The sequence below is a fragment of the Lontra canadensis genome, unplaced genomic scaffold (assembly GCF_010015895.1).
Source record: "Lontra canadensis isolate GAN:19392208 unplaced genomic scaffold, GSC_riverotter_1.0 scaffold28, whole genome shotgun sequence".
Lineage (NCBI taxonomy): Eukaryota > Metazoa > Chordata > Mammalia > Carnivora > Mustelidae > Lontra > Lontra canadensis.
The window spans coordinates 1,048,352-1,065,388 of NW_022631022.1; the positions used below are offsets into that span (position 1 = coordinate 1,048,352).

General features: G+C 50.7%; 1 protein-coding gene across 1 annotated transcript in view; it reads left to right on the forward strand.

Moving 5' to 3' along the window:
- Positions 1–17,037, forward strand: part of ITGA11 (integrin subunit alpha 11) — a 108,927-nt gene that overhangs the window by 24,036 nt on the left and 67,854 nt on the right. The window contains exon 2 of the mRNA XM_032864605.1: positions 5,131–5,242. Within this exon, the coding sequence (XP_032720496.1) occupies positions 5,131–5,242 (112 nt within the window). The remainder of the gene's footprint in view (positions 1–5,130; positions 5,243–17,037) is intronic.

Genomic DNA, 17,037 nt, shown 5'->3' on the forward strand with positions numbered 1-17,037 from the left:
ATTGGCTTTTAAACAAACTGAAGTGAAGATTCTTGGGGCCCATGTAAAATTGAGAAGAGGGAGACAATCTGAGAGAGTTCGGGTCACATTTCCACTCCCTCTCCCCCATCCAAGCTCATAACATCCAAGGAAAATGAAAGCGTTTGCTTACACAGGTGCAACTGCAGCCCTGAGCAGGGACCGCGGAGTGAGCAGAGGCTGGGTCTGGGCACACGAAGAGCTGCTGTGAGGCCTTCATCCTCAGGGTATCCTAGGGGGCTTCTTCTTGCTGTCACTGCTAGTCTGGTGCTTTCAAGGTCCTTGGAACTCTGGCTGCCTCCTTCTGGCACAGCTGGTCCCTCATATTCTACATGTTAAGCTCAGGGGTTCACTGATCAGCTCTCTAGTGAGCAGGATTTAGGGCTTGGGACCTAGGACTGGGGAGGGTTTAAGAAGCAGGGGGTGGGAGGGGTCAAGCCTGGGTGAGAGCACTGAGGGTGAGGAATTCAAGTGAGGGGGCAGGGGGCTGACAGGGGAGAGGAGGTTTGATGGAGGCAGGTGGCAAGGGGCTGGAGTGCCTCCCTGCCATTCCTAGCTGTGTGACCCCTGCTGGTTTCCAACCAGTGCCTCAGTTTCTTCACCTGTAAAATGAGAATATAATGTGCTTACTTCAAAAGGGTATTGGGAGGATGAAATAAATTTAGAAGAGTGTTTGGTACCTAGTGAATGCTATCCGTGTTGTTATCATAATCTAAGTGGAGGGGACTGTGAGTACCTAAGTCAGAGGGCCGGGAGGTAAACTAAGGCAGGACGAAGCCAGCAAGTACTGGTTCTTAGCACAGATTCTCAGAAGGTGAGAAATCCATTTCCTCAGAGAGGCTCAAGCAGAAGAAGCGGCAGGGGCAAAGGTCCCGAGGCGGGAGGAAGCAAGGGTGTCTGGGGCTCAGAAAGGGGCCCCTGGGGACTGCCCTGCAGGGAGCCAGAGGAAAACTCACACAAGAGGAGTCTGGAGGATTCGGGACAGGGCTGGGCAGTGGCGGGGAGCAATGAAAATGGACTTGCGGCAGCCGCCCCCTAGGCTAGAGTGAGCATTCCCCGGGGAGCTGTTGGCCAACAGTAGCTGTGGACATGTGTTGGCCAGCGTGCCTCGCGGCATTTGGGACAATGACTGCCCCACCTGGTAGCTGGACAGTGGCCTTCCCCTTAGCCTGGAGGGGTGCTCAAGCTCAGGGCTGTGTCTTCCATCCCTTCTTGGGACTGACTGGTGCTTTTTTAAAAAGACAGATATGCTTCTGAAAAACGGAGCAGCAGCCGATGTCACTTTGGCCCTGGTCCCCAGGAGAGCAGCCCAAACATTGTGGATCTCCCCCCTCCATCATCAATACCCAGGGCGGAGGGGTGGCAAGCCAGGCTCCTGTTGTTGCTCCAGTCGGCCTATCAGTTCCCATCAAAAACAACTGTTTGGTTTTACTGGTACTCGGAGTCCATAAATCTCAAAGAAGGGTACATTCCCCAAGCATGGAAGCCGTCTGCCATCAGAAGAGCACGCCAGAGATCTTGCTGGGAGCCAAGGTCGGGGCGTCGGACTTGACATCACATTTAGGAAATCCATTCTCTGACTCCATTTGGCCAAAAGAAAATCCCAGCACCTTGTCACTTAATGCCCTGACCCTGAGGGCTTTTGTCCTCTTCCCTGTGGCCCACTTCACTAATCCTGTCCCCAGGAGGTTGAGGGTGGGGGTTGAGGGGAGACTGAGCTGGTCCCAGACAGACCCCCAAGTGAGGGAAGGAGCACAGGGAGGCCTGCCTTCTCTCCGTGTGCTTCTCCCAGCAGACCCCAAAGACAAAGCCTGCTACCATCTGAGGACAGAGGTCAGGGAAGATCCCCTTCTCTGAAAAGAATATTCCCTCCTCCCTAGTGGGTCCTTCTCATGAAAGGCTGGTCCCCCAGGGGTAACACATCAATCACCCCAGGGCCCAGAGCTCTTTGGTCTTAGACTTGCTCTCATTTAGGGCAAATTATTTAACCTCCCAGAGGTATAGTACCTGTCTTACAGGGTTGGTGTGAGATTTAACTAATGAATGTAAAATTGATGATTAGATACCTAGAATCGTGCCTGGAACATCTCAGTGCTCAGTGAATAGACTTTTCTTTCTCCTTTTCCTCATGAAAGGGAGAGGGCGCCCCAGCTCCGTGTGCCTCCTGGTCTCCAACCATCCAATCAGTCGGTCCCTATGACTATGTGCCAAGGGCTAGGTCTCTATTCAGGCCCTAAGTATGAGCAGTGAGGGCAAAGCAGTGTTTCATGCCACTAACGAGAACCTAAGAATATTATCAACTACCAGCCAGGTGACAAGAAACAGACAAATATATATTATGTGATCAGTGCTATCAGGAGGAATGGAGAAGGGGGATCGAGAGTGACGGGGTGGTCTGCTGGTGGACAAAAAGGAGCTAAAACAGTGACACCAGTGACTTAAAGGATGAGCCATGTGGCTAACCGGGAGAGGAACCTTCCAGGCAGAGGGAACAGCCAGGGCAAAGACACTGAGCAGAGGTGGTCTGACAAAGCAAGACTGGAGCAGGAGGATGGAGGAGGAGGACAGGGAATAAGGGGCAGAGGGAACAGCACAGGGGTGGGGGTGGTGACACAGAGCCTTGTGGGTAAGGAGTCTGGCCCTGACTGTGTGGGGTGGGAACCTGGTGGATGGGAAGGGACTGAAGACTGACCGGACCTCACAGATCTTGGAAGGATCCCTCTGGCCATGTTCACACAAGAAGCACTGACAGCGGGAAGACCTAAAAGACACAGTTTTTGGCCTTGTTTTCCCTGACCCTCACCCTCCAGGTGGGTGGGTCCCAAGAGCCAGAATGCGCCTTCCTCTTACTCCGGGCCACCCCCTGCTGCTGAGGTCAGATCCAGAAACAAGAGGACCAGGGACAGACACGGGGTGTCTGCAGGGGGCACAGAGAGCCAGGTAAAGTGTTGCACACAATCAGGGACTGTGTGTGACCTGTGCATATAAAAGTGTGTGTGTACGTGTGCACGCACACAGACTTGTGTGTTACATCTGTGTGTGCGAGCCTGTGTGTGTGCACACAGGTCTATGGTGTGCACGGGTGTGTGCATGTGTGTAAGTGTGTTCATTTATGGGACCGATTTGCAGTTCCTCATCTGAAGAACTCCACTTCTTTGACCCGTCCATAGCCACCTCTCAGCTCTGCACAGGGGACACTAGTGTCCCTCTCTCCTCCATGACATGCCCTTACTGGCCAAGAATTGGTGCTCCTTGATCCCCCTGTGCTCACCAGACAAGGAGCCTCTTCCCTGAGGCTGCGCACTGCTAACCTTTCTGAGAAGCCCGTTCATGGTCTGGGCCTTATAAAGAAGGCACTAAAGGGTTAAGTACTCCTCTTCTCCCACCCCCACTCTGGGCCATGACACTAAATTCATGTGGCAGATTAAGAATCGTGAAAACAGGATTGGCAGCTACATAGCAACTTGCTGCCATGGTCCTTATCCCCAGCGGGCACTGCTCACAGATCATAGTAGTCTTGCCTGCTCAGCGCAGAATCTTTCTTAACTCAGTGCTCTAGGCAGCACTAATAATCAATTGACATTAGATATATCTAATATCCCTACTCTAAGGCATTCCAGTTTTCCCTCTGGGACTGTAATTCAATGACTCTAATGATGAAACTGTATCCATTTTCAGAGCAAAAAAGAAAGTGTAGAAGAAACTACTTGCTCCCATGCAATAGGTCTTATTCAAGTAGGTGCTCCTGGGTATCACCCTCAAACACTCAGCCCAGGGGTTCAGTGTCCACGGGAAGGACAATGGGACACTCAAGGTGCAAGCCTCACATTCGGAGTCCTTGTCTAGGGGGCTTCTTTGCTACCCACATCACAAGACTATCATGGAGGTCAAAGGGTAACATATATATAGACGTTCTTTGAAAGGCATAAAGTGCCCTACGCATGAAAGGGGTGACAATGACATTCTGTTTATTCTATTCTATTCTATTGGTTGTACTTCTCTAATCTGAAAGTTTGATCTGATGGTAGGATCCTACCCCTTAAAGCCCATGGGTCCCAAGTTTGGGACCTGTTAATGATAATAGGTAAGGAGGCCAGACATGCCCAGAAAATGCCTCATGGAGAGAAGGAGTCAAAGAGCAGGCATCTAAGGTGCTAGCTCCTGATGCTACCACTGACTTGCTGTGCATCCTTGGACAAGCCTCCTCCACCTCTCTGGGGCCGAAACCCCTCTGCCAAATATAGATGATGCTTGCTTATTTTCCCAAGGTTCCTTAAGGGAAAATAATGGCTGATATGAGGAGACCCAGAAACCCAAGTTACCATGCAGATGTGAGTTGTTGTTTGTTGTGATTTGGTACAAGAATACCAAAGGCTCAACACCAAGGCTCTCCAGCAGATAGAATCAGTTCACTGATGTGTGACCTAACCAAACAGAGAAGACGGTAGAGGCCAGGGTGAAAGGGTTATGGAACTCTTCCTCTGCTTTGCATTGACTGCCCCAGCCAAACAGTGTCCCCAACTAAAGCCAGGCAGAGCTTTGCAAATTGATTCAGAAGGCAGTGGTGAACTGACAGAGTTGGAGCCATGACCATTAGGACCCCAGGCTTGGGGGACAGGTGGGAAGTCAGTTCTTTGACTCTTTAACAGGCAGAGATGAGAGGAGACCAGATAGGAAAGAATAAGAGGGAGAGGAGGAGGAGAAAGGAGGGAAAATAGAAAACAAAATGGAAGAAGATAGCAAAAGCTAGAAGAAGCAGAATTGGAGGTAGGAGTGGTAGAGGAGGAAAGAAGTAGTCTTGTCTCTGCCCCCACCATGGGACCAGGAATCCTCAGCGGGAGGGACCAGGTCTTCCTAGTCACACCTGGTCTACCTGGGAATACATTTTATACCTCCCCTATCAGATTATGGCTCTTGCAGGGCCAGGGCTGGGCCTTCTCCCATCAGACCATGGGCTCCTCCAAGCGGGGACTACCTTAACCATTTCATATGGGGACTCCCCAAGGAGAGGGGAATATACTCCTCCTATAGCCAAGACCTGCCAGTGGGGCCCATCAAGCCATTGGGGCCCACACCTCTGCCTGCCTGATTACCCTCTTCTCCCCATCCCAGGGTTCACAGACACCTTCAACATAGACACCAGGAAACCTCGAATCATTGCTGGCTCCAGGGCTGCCTTCTTCGGCTACACGGTGCAGCAGCATGACATCGACGGCAAGAAGTGGTGAGTGAGAGCTGCCACCCCAGCCAACCCTAGACCTCCCCACACCTGTCCCCTCCACCAGTTGCCCAGCATGGCTGTCACATGTGCAGATACCCCCACATCCAGTGACTTGATTTCCTGTCCCGGCTGCCCAGGGTCTGCCCCTGACTGTGAAACCTCAAGCATTCCATAGCTGGCCCTCAATCTTCTCATCTGAAAAATGGGAATGAAAACAACACAGGGAGTAGGCATCCTAGAACCAATAGTTACTATCTATCTCTCCCATTTGCTTATTGTTTACTCTGTTTTATTTTACTTTATATACTAATTATAGTGATTTTGAAGTCTGTGGCTAATGCCAATATCTGAAGCATCTTCGGGTTTGCTTCTAGTGACTATTTCATCTCATGATTATTGGTCATTTTTTTTCCTGATTCTTTCCCTGTTCAGTAATTTTTGTATTTTATTCTGTGGTGAATATTGTGAATGGTACACAGTAGAGGCTCTAGGTTATGTTACCTTCTTTTAAAGAAGTACACATTTTGTTCTGATAGGCAATTAAAATACTGAGGAAATCACCTAGATCTTACTATGGCTTGATCTTACTGTGGCTTGGCCTAGGCCTTGGTTAGGGCAGATATCATCTTGTTTTGTCCTTACTTCGGGGCTGTGGTCTTTATTCCTAGGGCATGGATTTTCTGGGATCTCAACTGAAAGCCTGTAGTATTCATTAAAGTTTCTCCATTCAGACTGAGCATGTACCCCAACATATCCCAAGCACTAGACAGTCTCTAATATCTCTTCCCCAAGGGCTCTTCTCTCACAGATTTTCTAGAGTCTCCCACTATGCATACACAACTTAGAAGCCAGCCAAGGATCCTGAGGGAAATTTTTAGCAGAATTTTGGGGGCTCTTTCTCTGTGGCTCTCTCCCTCTGCCTGCCCCCACCAGATCCTAGTTTCAGCCCCAACTCCAATCACTGTTCCCTCCATCCAGCAAGACTGCTGCTCTCTGGATTCCATTCTCGTGCCAAAATAAGGAAAATGCCTTCATGGAGAGGGCTAGACTGAATGTGGCATTAGCTGCTGGGGTTCCCTTTTCTCAAGTACTGACCTCGGCGTTGATTGCTGTCCAGTGCCTGAAAATAATTGTTCCGTGTGTTTTATGTAGCTTTTGCAGTTAGTTTATGGCTACAACTGAAAGTCTTCTTTCCTATTCTTTTACCAACTGAGATTTCACTTCTCCGACCTTCCCTTCCCATCACTGGATGAGTTGCCCCATAAGGTTTGTATTTCATTTTTTATCATGTTTATCAAGCTGAATAGTGATCACCTTTTTTCCTAAAATGAGGGGTACAGTCCTTGGCAATTAGTAGATGCTCAAAAGAACATGCTTTGAAAAACTAAATTAATGATTTAAACCTCTCTCACCCTGCCCAAACGTAAGAGGCATAACATTCAAACTTTTTACACGGGATGAAGGGTTAAGGATGAAATAAAACTGGCTTTAGCAAGATTGAAATTGTTTTGACTCATATTTGTTTATTAAGCTTCTGTTAATAAACTTTACTAGACTCTGCAAAATATTAGTATGAGTAAGACATGGTTTCACTCTCAAATAATTCACAGACCATTTGAGGAGGCCACACTAATACCCCTGAAATAATTAAATTATACAAGACAAAATACAAGCTGGTGTTCATTATATTTCTCTTTGTGAGGCCACTTTCTCCATGAGGCTCTCCAGATCCTTCTCCTAGCCTAAGATGGTCTGACCCTTCCCAAGCCCTCTCTTCTGGTGACAATATCACTTCCTACCTTATGCTGGAGTCGCTTAGGCCCGTGGCATATCTCCCCTCTTGGACACCATCATCATCTCCCAGCACAGCATCTTGCTCATAGAAGAAACCCAGCCAGAGTTCGAAAGGAGAAATCTGCATGCCTGGGGTCTCTGGGAGGGCTTCATAGAAGAGGGGCATTTGAGTGAGGTCTTAGAGGATGGGCCTAGATGAGCAGTAATGTAGGATAGATTCAACTCCTGGTCCTGTTTGCTGATCTGAGTACATCATGGGAGGGGAGTGGTATTGCACTGGAGCCACTTGACCTTAGCTTGTTTTCTGCCATAGCTCATGGGCTGGGAGAGCCAGAGAGAGGCCTCAGAGTCCCAGGGAGCCGCAGCTCATGCAGAACGATCTGGGGCCCACAGGACCCTTCAGGAATCCCTGTCCTCACTGCAGGGATACCCCTGCTCATCTTACTTCCTTGCTTCCTCTCTGGCCCCCATTTTTCCTGTCCTGTAGGCAGCATCTCAAGAGTTGTATTCAGACCTAAGCCCCTGGGGATGTTGATCATAGGGAAAGAGGTTGATGCCAGTGTAATTTGGGGGATGCTGGCTGGAAATGATGCACGGGGACGGCCCCAGGGGTCTGTGTTGGTTCAACTCCCTGCCAGGAGACACCTCAAAGGGAAGACAAGTGCAAGCAAAGGCTTGCCGTCCAAAGATGGTGGCTTGGAGGGAGGTCTTGGGAGAAGCTCTCTCTGTTTCCCTGCACCTCTATTAGCAGGTGTGTAAAATGGATATGAGCATACCTATCTCAGTGCTAGGCAAGGTCAAAGAATGAACACCTCAAATGTGAACGTGCAGAGCAGGAAATGGGGGATTGAATTCCTTACAGCCAGCAAGAGGCCAAACCTGAGATTGGGCCTCTGCGACTTGGTTGAGCGTCTCCCTCTGACCCAGGCTCTTCCTGACTCCTGGGTATGGACTTGGATCCCAGGCCCACATCTCCTGGGCCTGTCGTGAGGCCACAGAATCTGTGTTTTAAAGAGCTCCCCCAGGAGACTCTAGCAGGGGGAGGGGGACTCCTGAGGATTACCATCTCTGCCGGAGGGACAGACGTGCCAGTGTGGAACCACATCACTCCCCAGCCCCTGCCCAAAGACCCAACTCCCAACCCTGCCACATCGAAGGCCCCTCCCCCAGCTATCATCCACCACAGGCGCCTATGAGGCCGGGCCCCCATTTACCAGGCTGTGGGCCTCCTTAAATGTCAAGGGCAACCGAGCCTTATGGAAACAGTTGGAGGATGAGGGGACAGACTTGGTGGGGATGCCACTTTATTTTCTGAGCCCTTCACCTCCTGCCCATGGCGCCCCCAATTCCAGGCTCAAACTGGTCAAAGCTGGTGGACACAATTTATCAAACATCTTGAACAGTTTCCCGCATGCCTCGGTTTTAGCAACAATAACAACATGCACAGACACACAAAAAGGAAAAAAGAAAACAAATTCCTCTTGTGCTGAGTATTCTCTGAGCCTGCTTTTAAAGCCCCTGTGTATTTCCAGAGAAATTTAATCCATATGACTCTAATGCATGTACATTGAAGTCATTAAATCAGTTGGTTTTTAAAGTCTTCAGTTCCCAGGAGCAGGAAGCCTCCTTGTGCTGAAGAGAAACAGAACTAGGTCTCATGGGCTTTCAGTTTGTCACTGAAGCTCTCACCCCTTGGAGAGAGAAGCCTCAGCTCTCAGCAAGGCAGGGCATTTGGCACTCTCCCATCAAGGGCAGTGGGAAGCAGGAGCCAGACAGCCCTAGTGGGCTCCACAAAGGGGCCCCTTTGGAACTTAAACCCCTTTGGGCTTTAAGAACAAGAGGGCATGGCAAGTTCCCTGGGGTGCAAGTTAGGGACATGAGCAACTTGTGAGAGAAGTTGTCTTGTCCCCATTTTACAGGTGGAGGATCTGAAATGCAAGAGAGAGAGGACATAATTAGTAAGGCTCTGAGCCAGGTCTGGAACCCAGATCTCATTAGGCCCAAGGGGGTCCAGAACAGAAGCAGCCCCAGCCCGGAGGCCAGCTGGAACCTACAGTCTTCCTTCAAGGTGCCCCTCCCCACTGGCCCCACTGCTGGCCTCACAAGAACCAAGGCAATGGTGTCCCTAGGGCCCAACACTAGCAGATTCACATAAATGCGCTGAGCCCAGCCAGGAAGGGAGGGTGTATGCTCATAGAACCCGAATACCCCATGATAAATACCAAGAGAGGGCACACAAAAAGGATGGTGAGAACCCATGTGATGGAGAAAGTTCTAATTCAGTAAGTGGAGGGAATCAGGAAAGGCTGTGGAAGAGGGGGCTTTCAGATGGGTAGGATTTCCATGGGCAGAATGCACATGGGTGAGAGAACTGGAGGGACTAGCATGGATATTTGTACAGAGATGGAAAAGAAGAGGCCACGTTTAGAGAAAGGACACTTCCCATGTGGCTAGAGGAGAAGGTGCAAAAAGCCAAGCAGGGAGGTCACAGGCTGGGAGGATGAGGAGAACACCAGAGAAGGGGACTGTATCTGGGAGGCAATGGGGAGCCAGTGGAGGTTTTAGAGCAGGAGAGTGGTTCATCAGAGCTGTAATTTCTAGGGTGCTCAATTTGGCTACTGTATAGAGGAGGGAATTGAGGGAAGGAGAGCCTGGAGGTGAGGAGGCTGGTGGGAGGTCGATGGAAGTCTAGGCGAGTGGAGGGTATAAGGCCTGGGACTTGAGGAAGGGGCCTGCTTTGTGAGTGTCAACAGTTCATTCATTCATCCTTGTGAGCCTGGTGTTAGGTCCTGGGAATTCAATGGTGAGCAAAACTGCAAAGTCCCAACCCTGAGGGAGCTCTTCTTCTAGTGGGACAAGACAGGTTGTTAGTTTGCCCATTGTCTGTCCAATGGTGATCTGGGCAACAGAGATACATTAGGCAAGGTAAGAGGGCTTATAAGTGGGGGGGGGGGGCAGGGGGAGGTGAGTGCTGCCACCTTATGCAGGTCACCAAGAAAGTCCTCAGTGCTCGGGTGATAGCCATCTGAAGGAAAGGGAGACTGGGACAATCATGGATACCTGAGAAAAGACTCTTCTAGGTGGAGGGAATGGCAAATGCAAAGGCCCTGAGGTAGGAAGATGCTTGGAATGTTCAAGGAACAATGTGTGTGGTTGGAGTCGAGTGAGTTAGGGCAAGAAGGAGGCAGTTGAAACAGTATGAAAGGTGACTGAGGGCAAATCTTGCTGACTGGGAAGCCAACAAAAAGGCAGAAAAGCCAAACTCGGCAACAGGAGACCAACTTTGGGGGAACATGAGCTAAGCTTTGGTCCCACTGGTTTGAAGTATCCAAGGGTCATCGGGTGCAGGTCGTCAACTGGCAGCAGGGGCCAGAGACCTTCAACTGGGCGGGGAGATCAGAGCCAAGATTCAGATGTGTTTGGGAGAACTACATTCTAAGAGGAGCGATCAGAGAGAAGGAGGGGCCTTGGGAAAGCACTGTCGGATGCCTATGGGTATGAGTGGGGAGGAGGGAGAGAGAACAATCAGAGGTACAGGCAAAAGGGGGTGCAGTGTCCCAGAGGGCAGAGGAGAGGAGAACTGCAACACAGAGGGGGTGGGGTTATCCCGAGTGTCCCTCCGGGAAGTAGTGGTGGGGCCCAGCTGGGGAGCATACAGCACTGGGCAAACCCGTACAGGACCAGAGAGCCCTTGCAATGGATGGAAATGCCCATGATGTGAACTTAGGCACACAGAGTCAGTCAAGAGCTCTCCAAAGGACTCCGTGCAATGTCTGTGAAGTCTTTAGTTCCTACTCTAGATCAAGTGGTTCTCAAAACTCAGGGGGCGTCAGAGTCCCTGTAAGGCTCATTACATGGGATCCCTGGGTGCCAGGTCCAGAATTTCAGTCACTAGGTCTGGGGTGGGACCTGAGAATGCACTTATCCAGCAAGTCCCCAGGGGCGGCTGGTGCTGTCAGTCTGGGGACCACACTCTGAGAACCACAGACTAGAGATTTCTGTTCCCGGTATCTTAAGCTGATGACAACAGGCAGACACTAAATGACCGGAACCATGTAGGTGCCCCCATGTGTGGGGAAATGGGGACTTGGGGACTTGGGGAGCCACAGTCAGCTAGGGGTGAGACTTGAGAAAGACCTGCTCACACCTCACTGTCATCCCTGGGCATCCTCCTGTCTCTCTGAGCCCTTCCTCTGCTTTCTCTTTCCTTTGGATATTCTTTTTTCTTCTCTTTGCTCATTTCCTCTTGCTAGTTTCCGGATTTCTCACCCTGCTCCTTACTAGGTGATACCTATTTCACCTAAGTTCTAATTGGGGTAAGGTGTTGATTCTTTCATAGCATGGACAGTCTAAATGGACATTCTTAGGTAAGTCCCACTCATGATAGAATTGGGAGTGGACTGGAATGTATCCACGAACACCAGGTGTCAAGCCTAAGCCTGGGGTGCCTCTGGCCCTGCCATTCTCTCCTGTCCCAGACCCGGCCGATTTCCAGCCTCTCATCGGTGGCCCCTTCCCTTGAGGCTGTGGCAGGTCTCATGGTTGGCACAGGTGTCCTGCCTGGGCACATAAATGAAGGCACACTGAGGGGGCTTTTTACTAAGGAGACGTCTAAGCTTTGGAGCCACATGGACCTGGGTTCTGATCTCCGCTCAGCCACTTTCCAAGCCAGGGGAACGGAGCACCTTACAGCCACTTTCTGGACCACATTTTCTTCATCTGTGAAATGGGCACAATGATGCCAGAGCCCAAAAGGGCTTTCCTGAAGGTGAAATAGGAGATGGTGTAGGAAGTGTCTACTGTGAGCAGATTTTGCTGGAGTTATGTTTCCCTGCGCTGGTCTATGCTCCATAAAAGAATATGGTGTCCGGGGAGAGATTTCAGGGAAAAGAGCCTGAGCGACTGTTGCTTGGGTAGAATGGCGGGTCTTCTCCAAGCCTGTCCCTCCTCCTCCTTGGTGCCCTTATGGGCAGTCAGTCCTGAGGCAGCTTCAGCCTTTGCTGCTGTAAAATCGCACTGTGGGGCAGCCTAAGCTCTTCTCCTGGCTCAGGCCCCCAGAACAGCCTCCCAAGACCACAGGGCAGAAGTGCCCTCTGCTATTTTCTCTTGGAACAAATAAAATCTGGTACCATGAGTCATTCTGGTTAAAGGATAAATCACTACAGAAGCAAAGCCCAGGGCAGGATGAAACCACCCAACGCACCAGAGAGAGGAGGAGAGAGAGAAAAACTGTGCTGGTGGGGAAACATTGGCCCAGGGCCCAGGCCCCCAGCCGACCCTTGCAGGCAGCGCACGCCCCGGAAGAGCGTGAGCCGGGGTGGGCAGGAGCAGTGGAAATCCAGACAGCTGTCCTTCCAGACCGGAGCCCGAGGTGCCTTCAGGCCCTCAGAGACACAGAGCAGGCTCTGAGCTGCCCGGGAGAGCCCGCAGCGGGAACTCTGGGGCCATGTGCGCAGGAGAGACTAGGCCCTCGAAGGTTTTCCAGGCATCTCGCATCTGCAGATACTGCTTCCGTTCTTGCCTTTTTCTCTCTCCCTCTCTCCTTTCTTTCTCCTTCACCGTCTGCTTCTTTTTTTTTTTTTTCTTTTTAAGGCCACAACCACACAGGGAAGTCCCAGGACTTGAAGAGTATGTCAGCTAAAGCTCAGGTTACCCCCGCAACGTGCACACGCATGCACGAGCACACACACACGCACACACACACGCACACACAGCTGGTCAACCTGAAGCCCTTGGGGTCCCGGAACAACCTTAGTGTTGAGCACAGAAAGGCAGAGAGCCAACCATTGCATGCTTTGAGTGTAAGTGGAAACGTTGCAAGGAATGTCTCCAGGTTACTAACCTCCATGAAAGCAAATAAATTTGATTTGGGCAGTTCAGGGAAGCCAGAGGGATTTGCGAACTCAGCATCTTCTCCACCACCACCCCCGCCCCAACACCCCCACCCCCACACACACCCCAGGTGCCTATGGTCTCTTCCACCTGGCTCTTCCGCCTCTGCCAGCATGCTCTTTCAAGGACCCGCAGCGTCCTTCCTGGGTCCAGCGCAGGACAGGGAAGGAGGGCTCCTCATATGACGTGGAGAACAAACTGATGCTGAAATTCACTCCATCTTGAGAATGGCTTTCTATAATTTCATAGGATTGAATGAATTTTCAAGACTAGTTATTAATGGCGGCTTAGCCCTTTATCTGCAATTCTCATAACTGACGATAGGGGGAGCAAGGCCGGCCAGTAGGGGTTCCTTTCGTCAATCATCTAGGCTTCCCACTGATGTTATAGCTCAGGGCTAACAACCTGTGCCTCCATGCCGTCCGGCTACAAAATGTGAAAGACTGAGCTCCTTATTGAAAACCATAACTGGAATAAACATGCCTTAAAGTTATATTCAATTATAAAACCAAATCAGTGGGCTGTACATGCTTTTTCTCACTAACCTCAACTGTGATGGCCCACGGCTTAACCTAACCCTTGCTTTCTCCAGGCTTGGATAGAATACCTCCTTCTAGCTTTTCCTGACTACTTTGTGAAGAATTAAGGGCTCTTCGGGATTTCAAACTCTTTCCAATGGCTCTTCTCTTTCACACGGCTGCATCCCTCAGACATACAGCCAATGGCAAACACTTGCCGTTGACTCAAGACCATCTTGACAAGGTTTCCCTTGCCTTCTGTGGAATCTCTAAATCCTTTCCACTTTCCCTCTTGAATCACTTATTCCTGGTTTAGCTGTGATGAGTCACCCTGAGCCAATAAAGTAGACAGACGTGGAGAGTCATAGACAAAGCCAGTTAAGAAAAGTGGCAAAGGACCCCCAAGGGTAGGGCTCGCCTTTGATTTGTCTTTGCCTGGCACAGACCCAAAGAGGGAGGAAGGGAGGTGGTTCTAGAAGTCAGGCTATGACCTACCTAAATCTCAGAGCAGCCCTAAGCTGGACATTCTGGTGGTAAAGAGGCTGGAGACAGTGACTCCACATGGGAGTTGGGAGAGACTGAAGTATGGGGGGGGGGCGGCAGAAAGGGAGTCAGGCAGGCAGCAGGTGGGGGCTGGACAGGGGTCTGGTCCCATGCCGGGTGCCTACTTCATAGCATCAGGTCCTCTTTGCTTCTCCCCAACCACTGAGCCAGGGATTTTGTAAGCCAAGAGGGAGGATGATGGGGTTGATGTAATGACAGATTCTATCCATCCAGTGGTTCAAGGAGTCTGCTGCCTCTGTGCTTCCTTATGGCTTCTTCAATAATAATGCTGTAAGAAGAGCCATTACTCACAATCCAGAAGGGAGAGGAGGGAAATAAATCTGAGCTCTGAACCAGACAGAAAGTACTTCGAAGGATTTTGCATAGCCAGTAATTCCCTGATGCAACTCAGGGCTGGTGCCTGTGTGTCCCGCCCTCCTGTGCCCAGAGCCAGAGAGAATGAGGCCACGGAGCTGCCCAGTAGCCAGCTGGGTGACTTGGGTTAATGTCCAAGGAAACACCTAACACAAGCTCAGACACATGATCAACTGCCCCGTCATTTGTGTGTGCATTAGTTTATTTGCTTGTTCATACAAAGTGTTTTCAAAGTCCATGTTTGTTAAGTAGTGTTTATTAACAGTTTTATGACCGGGCATCCTGTCCCCAGTTCCTATTATCCTGTTTTCCATTATCTCAAAGCCTAGTAATCACCTCATAATATAATCCAGGGGTTCCTCAAGCTGGCAGAACAGAATTGCCTGCGAAAGTATTGAAAAGAATACAGATTCCTTAGCCCAGTCCAAGACTTGCCAAATCGGAATCTGTGGAGGTAGGAATCCATACTCTAAACATGCCCACACAAGTTGGATGCCCAGCCAAGTTTCCGGAACCACTGATTTAGGGGGTCTGTGAGTTCTCGTGGGTTCGTGGGTTAGCTCCTTTCCAGGCTTACTCTGAGAGTGACCCTCAATTCCTGAACCCAAAGGCATGGCCAGGTGCAAGAATTTAGAGACTCTGGAAAGTGGGGGGAGGGGCAGGGGGTTAATCTGATCAGGAGGAAAATGCAATGGTCTTCAGCAGGTAGGCTTCTAAGCATCTGTGCACAGTTCAGGTCACGTTAGGTAGAGTTCTCTGAACAAGCGAGGGGAGAAGGGTGGGAATTTGGGGTGTTGAGGAGATGCTGGTGGGGAGGAAGAAGGGGGATGAATGGCATGAGCACAGCTGAGAATGACCTCACTCTGAGCTCTGTGAAGGCAGGCACTTGTCTGTCTCTCTGCGTCCATCCCTGGCCCATGGGAGCCTTTGCCACAGCAGGTGCAGTAGAAGCACGCGCACAGCCTGGCCCCATCAGGACTCGGCGATCACTCCTCCTCGTGGAGGGCTAGTCACCTTGCAAGGCTCTATCTAGCAGCTGCCTGCTCCAAAAAGGCTCCCCAGATGGCTGAGCTAGTGCCCTTCCTCTGAATCCCCACCACATCCAGGGCCCCTCGGATAGATAGCACTATCCTCTGCCCTGAAATCACCAGGGGCTTGTGTCTCCACGTGCTCCCAATTAAGGGTGTGGACTAGGCTCCATTTGGCTTTCCATCCTCAGTGCCCAGCTCATACGATGGGTTCAGTGACTCCTTCTTTGCACTGAATCTGCCCAAGCTGTCATTTCAGGACACAGGCCCAGAGAGGCAGGGGCTTCCCCCCAGGTCACTAAGCCTGCCTGGGAGCAGATCGGAATTAACCATAAACATGACAACAAGCCCCAAACTAAAAAACGGCATCTGTTGTTTTGCCTCTTCTCCCCTTTTGCTCCACTCCCCAAATCCTGCTGGCAGAAACGGCCGCAGACTCAGTAGGACTAAGGAGTAGCCCATCTGCACCTCGGCCTCTACCCAGAGCCTCTGACATTTCTTCTTCAGCCAGATTCTCATAAGTGCTTGTGCGATTGCCTCCCCTGGCCTGCGGGGCAGTGCCGTGAGCCAGGGCTGGGTATGCTGGTCACATTTTGGGTATCACCAGCCTGACCATGACCCCGAGGAAGCAGGCCTACACAGGACAGAGAATGGCGGCTTCCATGGCCAAGTTTGAACTGAGGAGCTGTCACGACATTGAAACCATACGTTCCACTGAGCAACATCTCCCCAAACTATCCACGTGTTTACATTTCATTTTCCGAGGAATGAGTTGTTCTAGAACTGGGGGGAGAAAGCAACCTTGAGTGCAGCTTAGAAAAACAAGCAGGTTTATTGGACATTTTGAAAAGAGAAGGGGGGATCCTTATGCTCCCCTCTTCAAATGGAGACCAACCCACAGTCACCCTCCTGGAGAGAACCAGGTCAAGGGCATTACAAAGTCAGTGTCCCAGCTGCAGAAGGGGTCCTGGCTACCTGCACCCTAAGAAGCAGAGTGAAGATTCAGCTCTTCTTTGCCAAATGAGCGGTGTCTTCCAACTGTCCATCTGCATATTCACTCAACAAGCAATTATGAAGACTAGACCGTGTTCAAGGTACTTTGACCAGCATCGAAGGGGAGACTTAAAGGTGGACTGGGGTCTCACTCTCTGCTCTCTCGAGGCAAATTATCTAAAGGAGAGAAAAAACAGACAGGAGGGGTAAAAACAAATCTTCATAGGCAGTGAGAGAGAGCTTTCAGCTGAGAGATCAAGGAGGGCATCCTGGAAGAAGAGGCACTGACAAGTGGATGGAAGGAGGCAGGCTCAAGAGTGTGGAATTAGGGGACCGCACACACAGAGGTAGGAAGGAGAGCTCCCGGTCTGGTGAAAACTAGGACAAGTGGCCCCGAGAGACTGGCAGCTGGGTGTGTGAAGGGGAGGGGCACTGAGCTAAATGGCACAGGGGGCCACTCCGTTCTTCACGGTCAGTGGGTCAGGTTCTTGTTTTCCCTTCCAGTGGGCTGAGATTGTCCTTTGCGGTCACCTTCCCTCACTCTTCCCTCTGCTGCAACTTAGGAAAAAATGCTGTTTGGATGTAAGCTGAGGTGGACCCAGAAGTTTCCAGGAACAAAGCAGAAAGCCAAGCTTGTGAATGAAGTCAGCAGCTG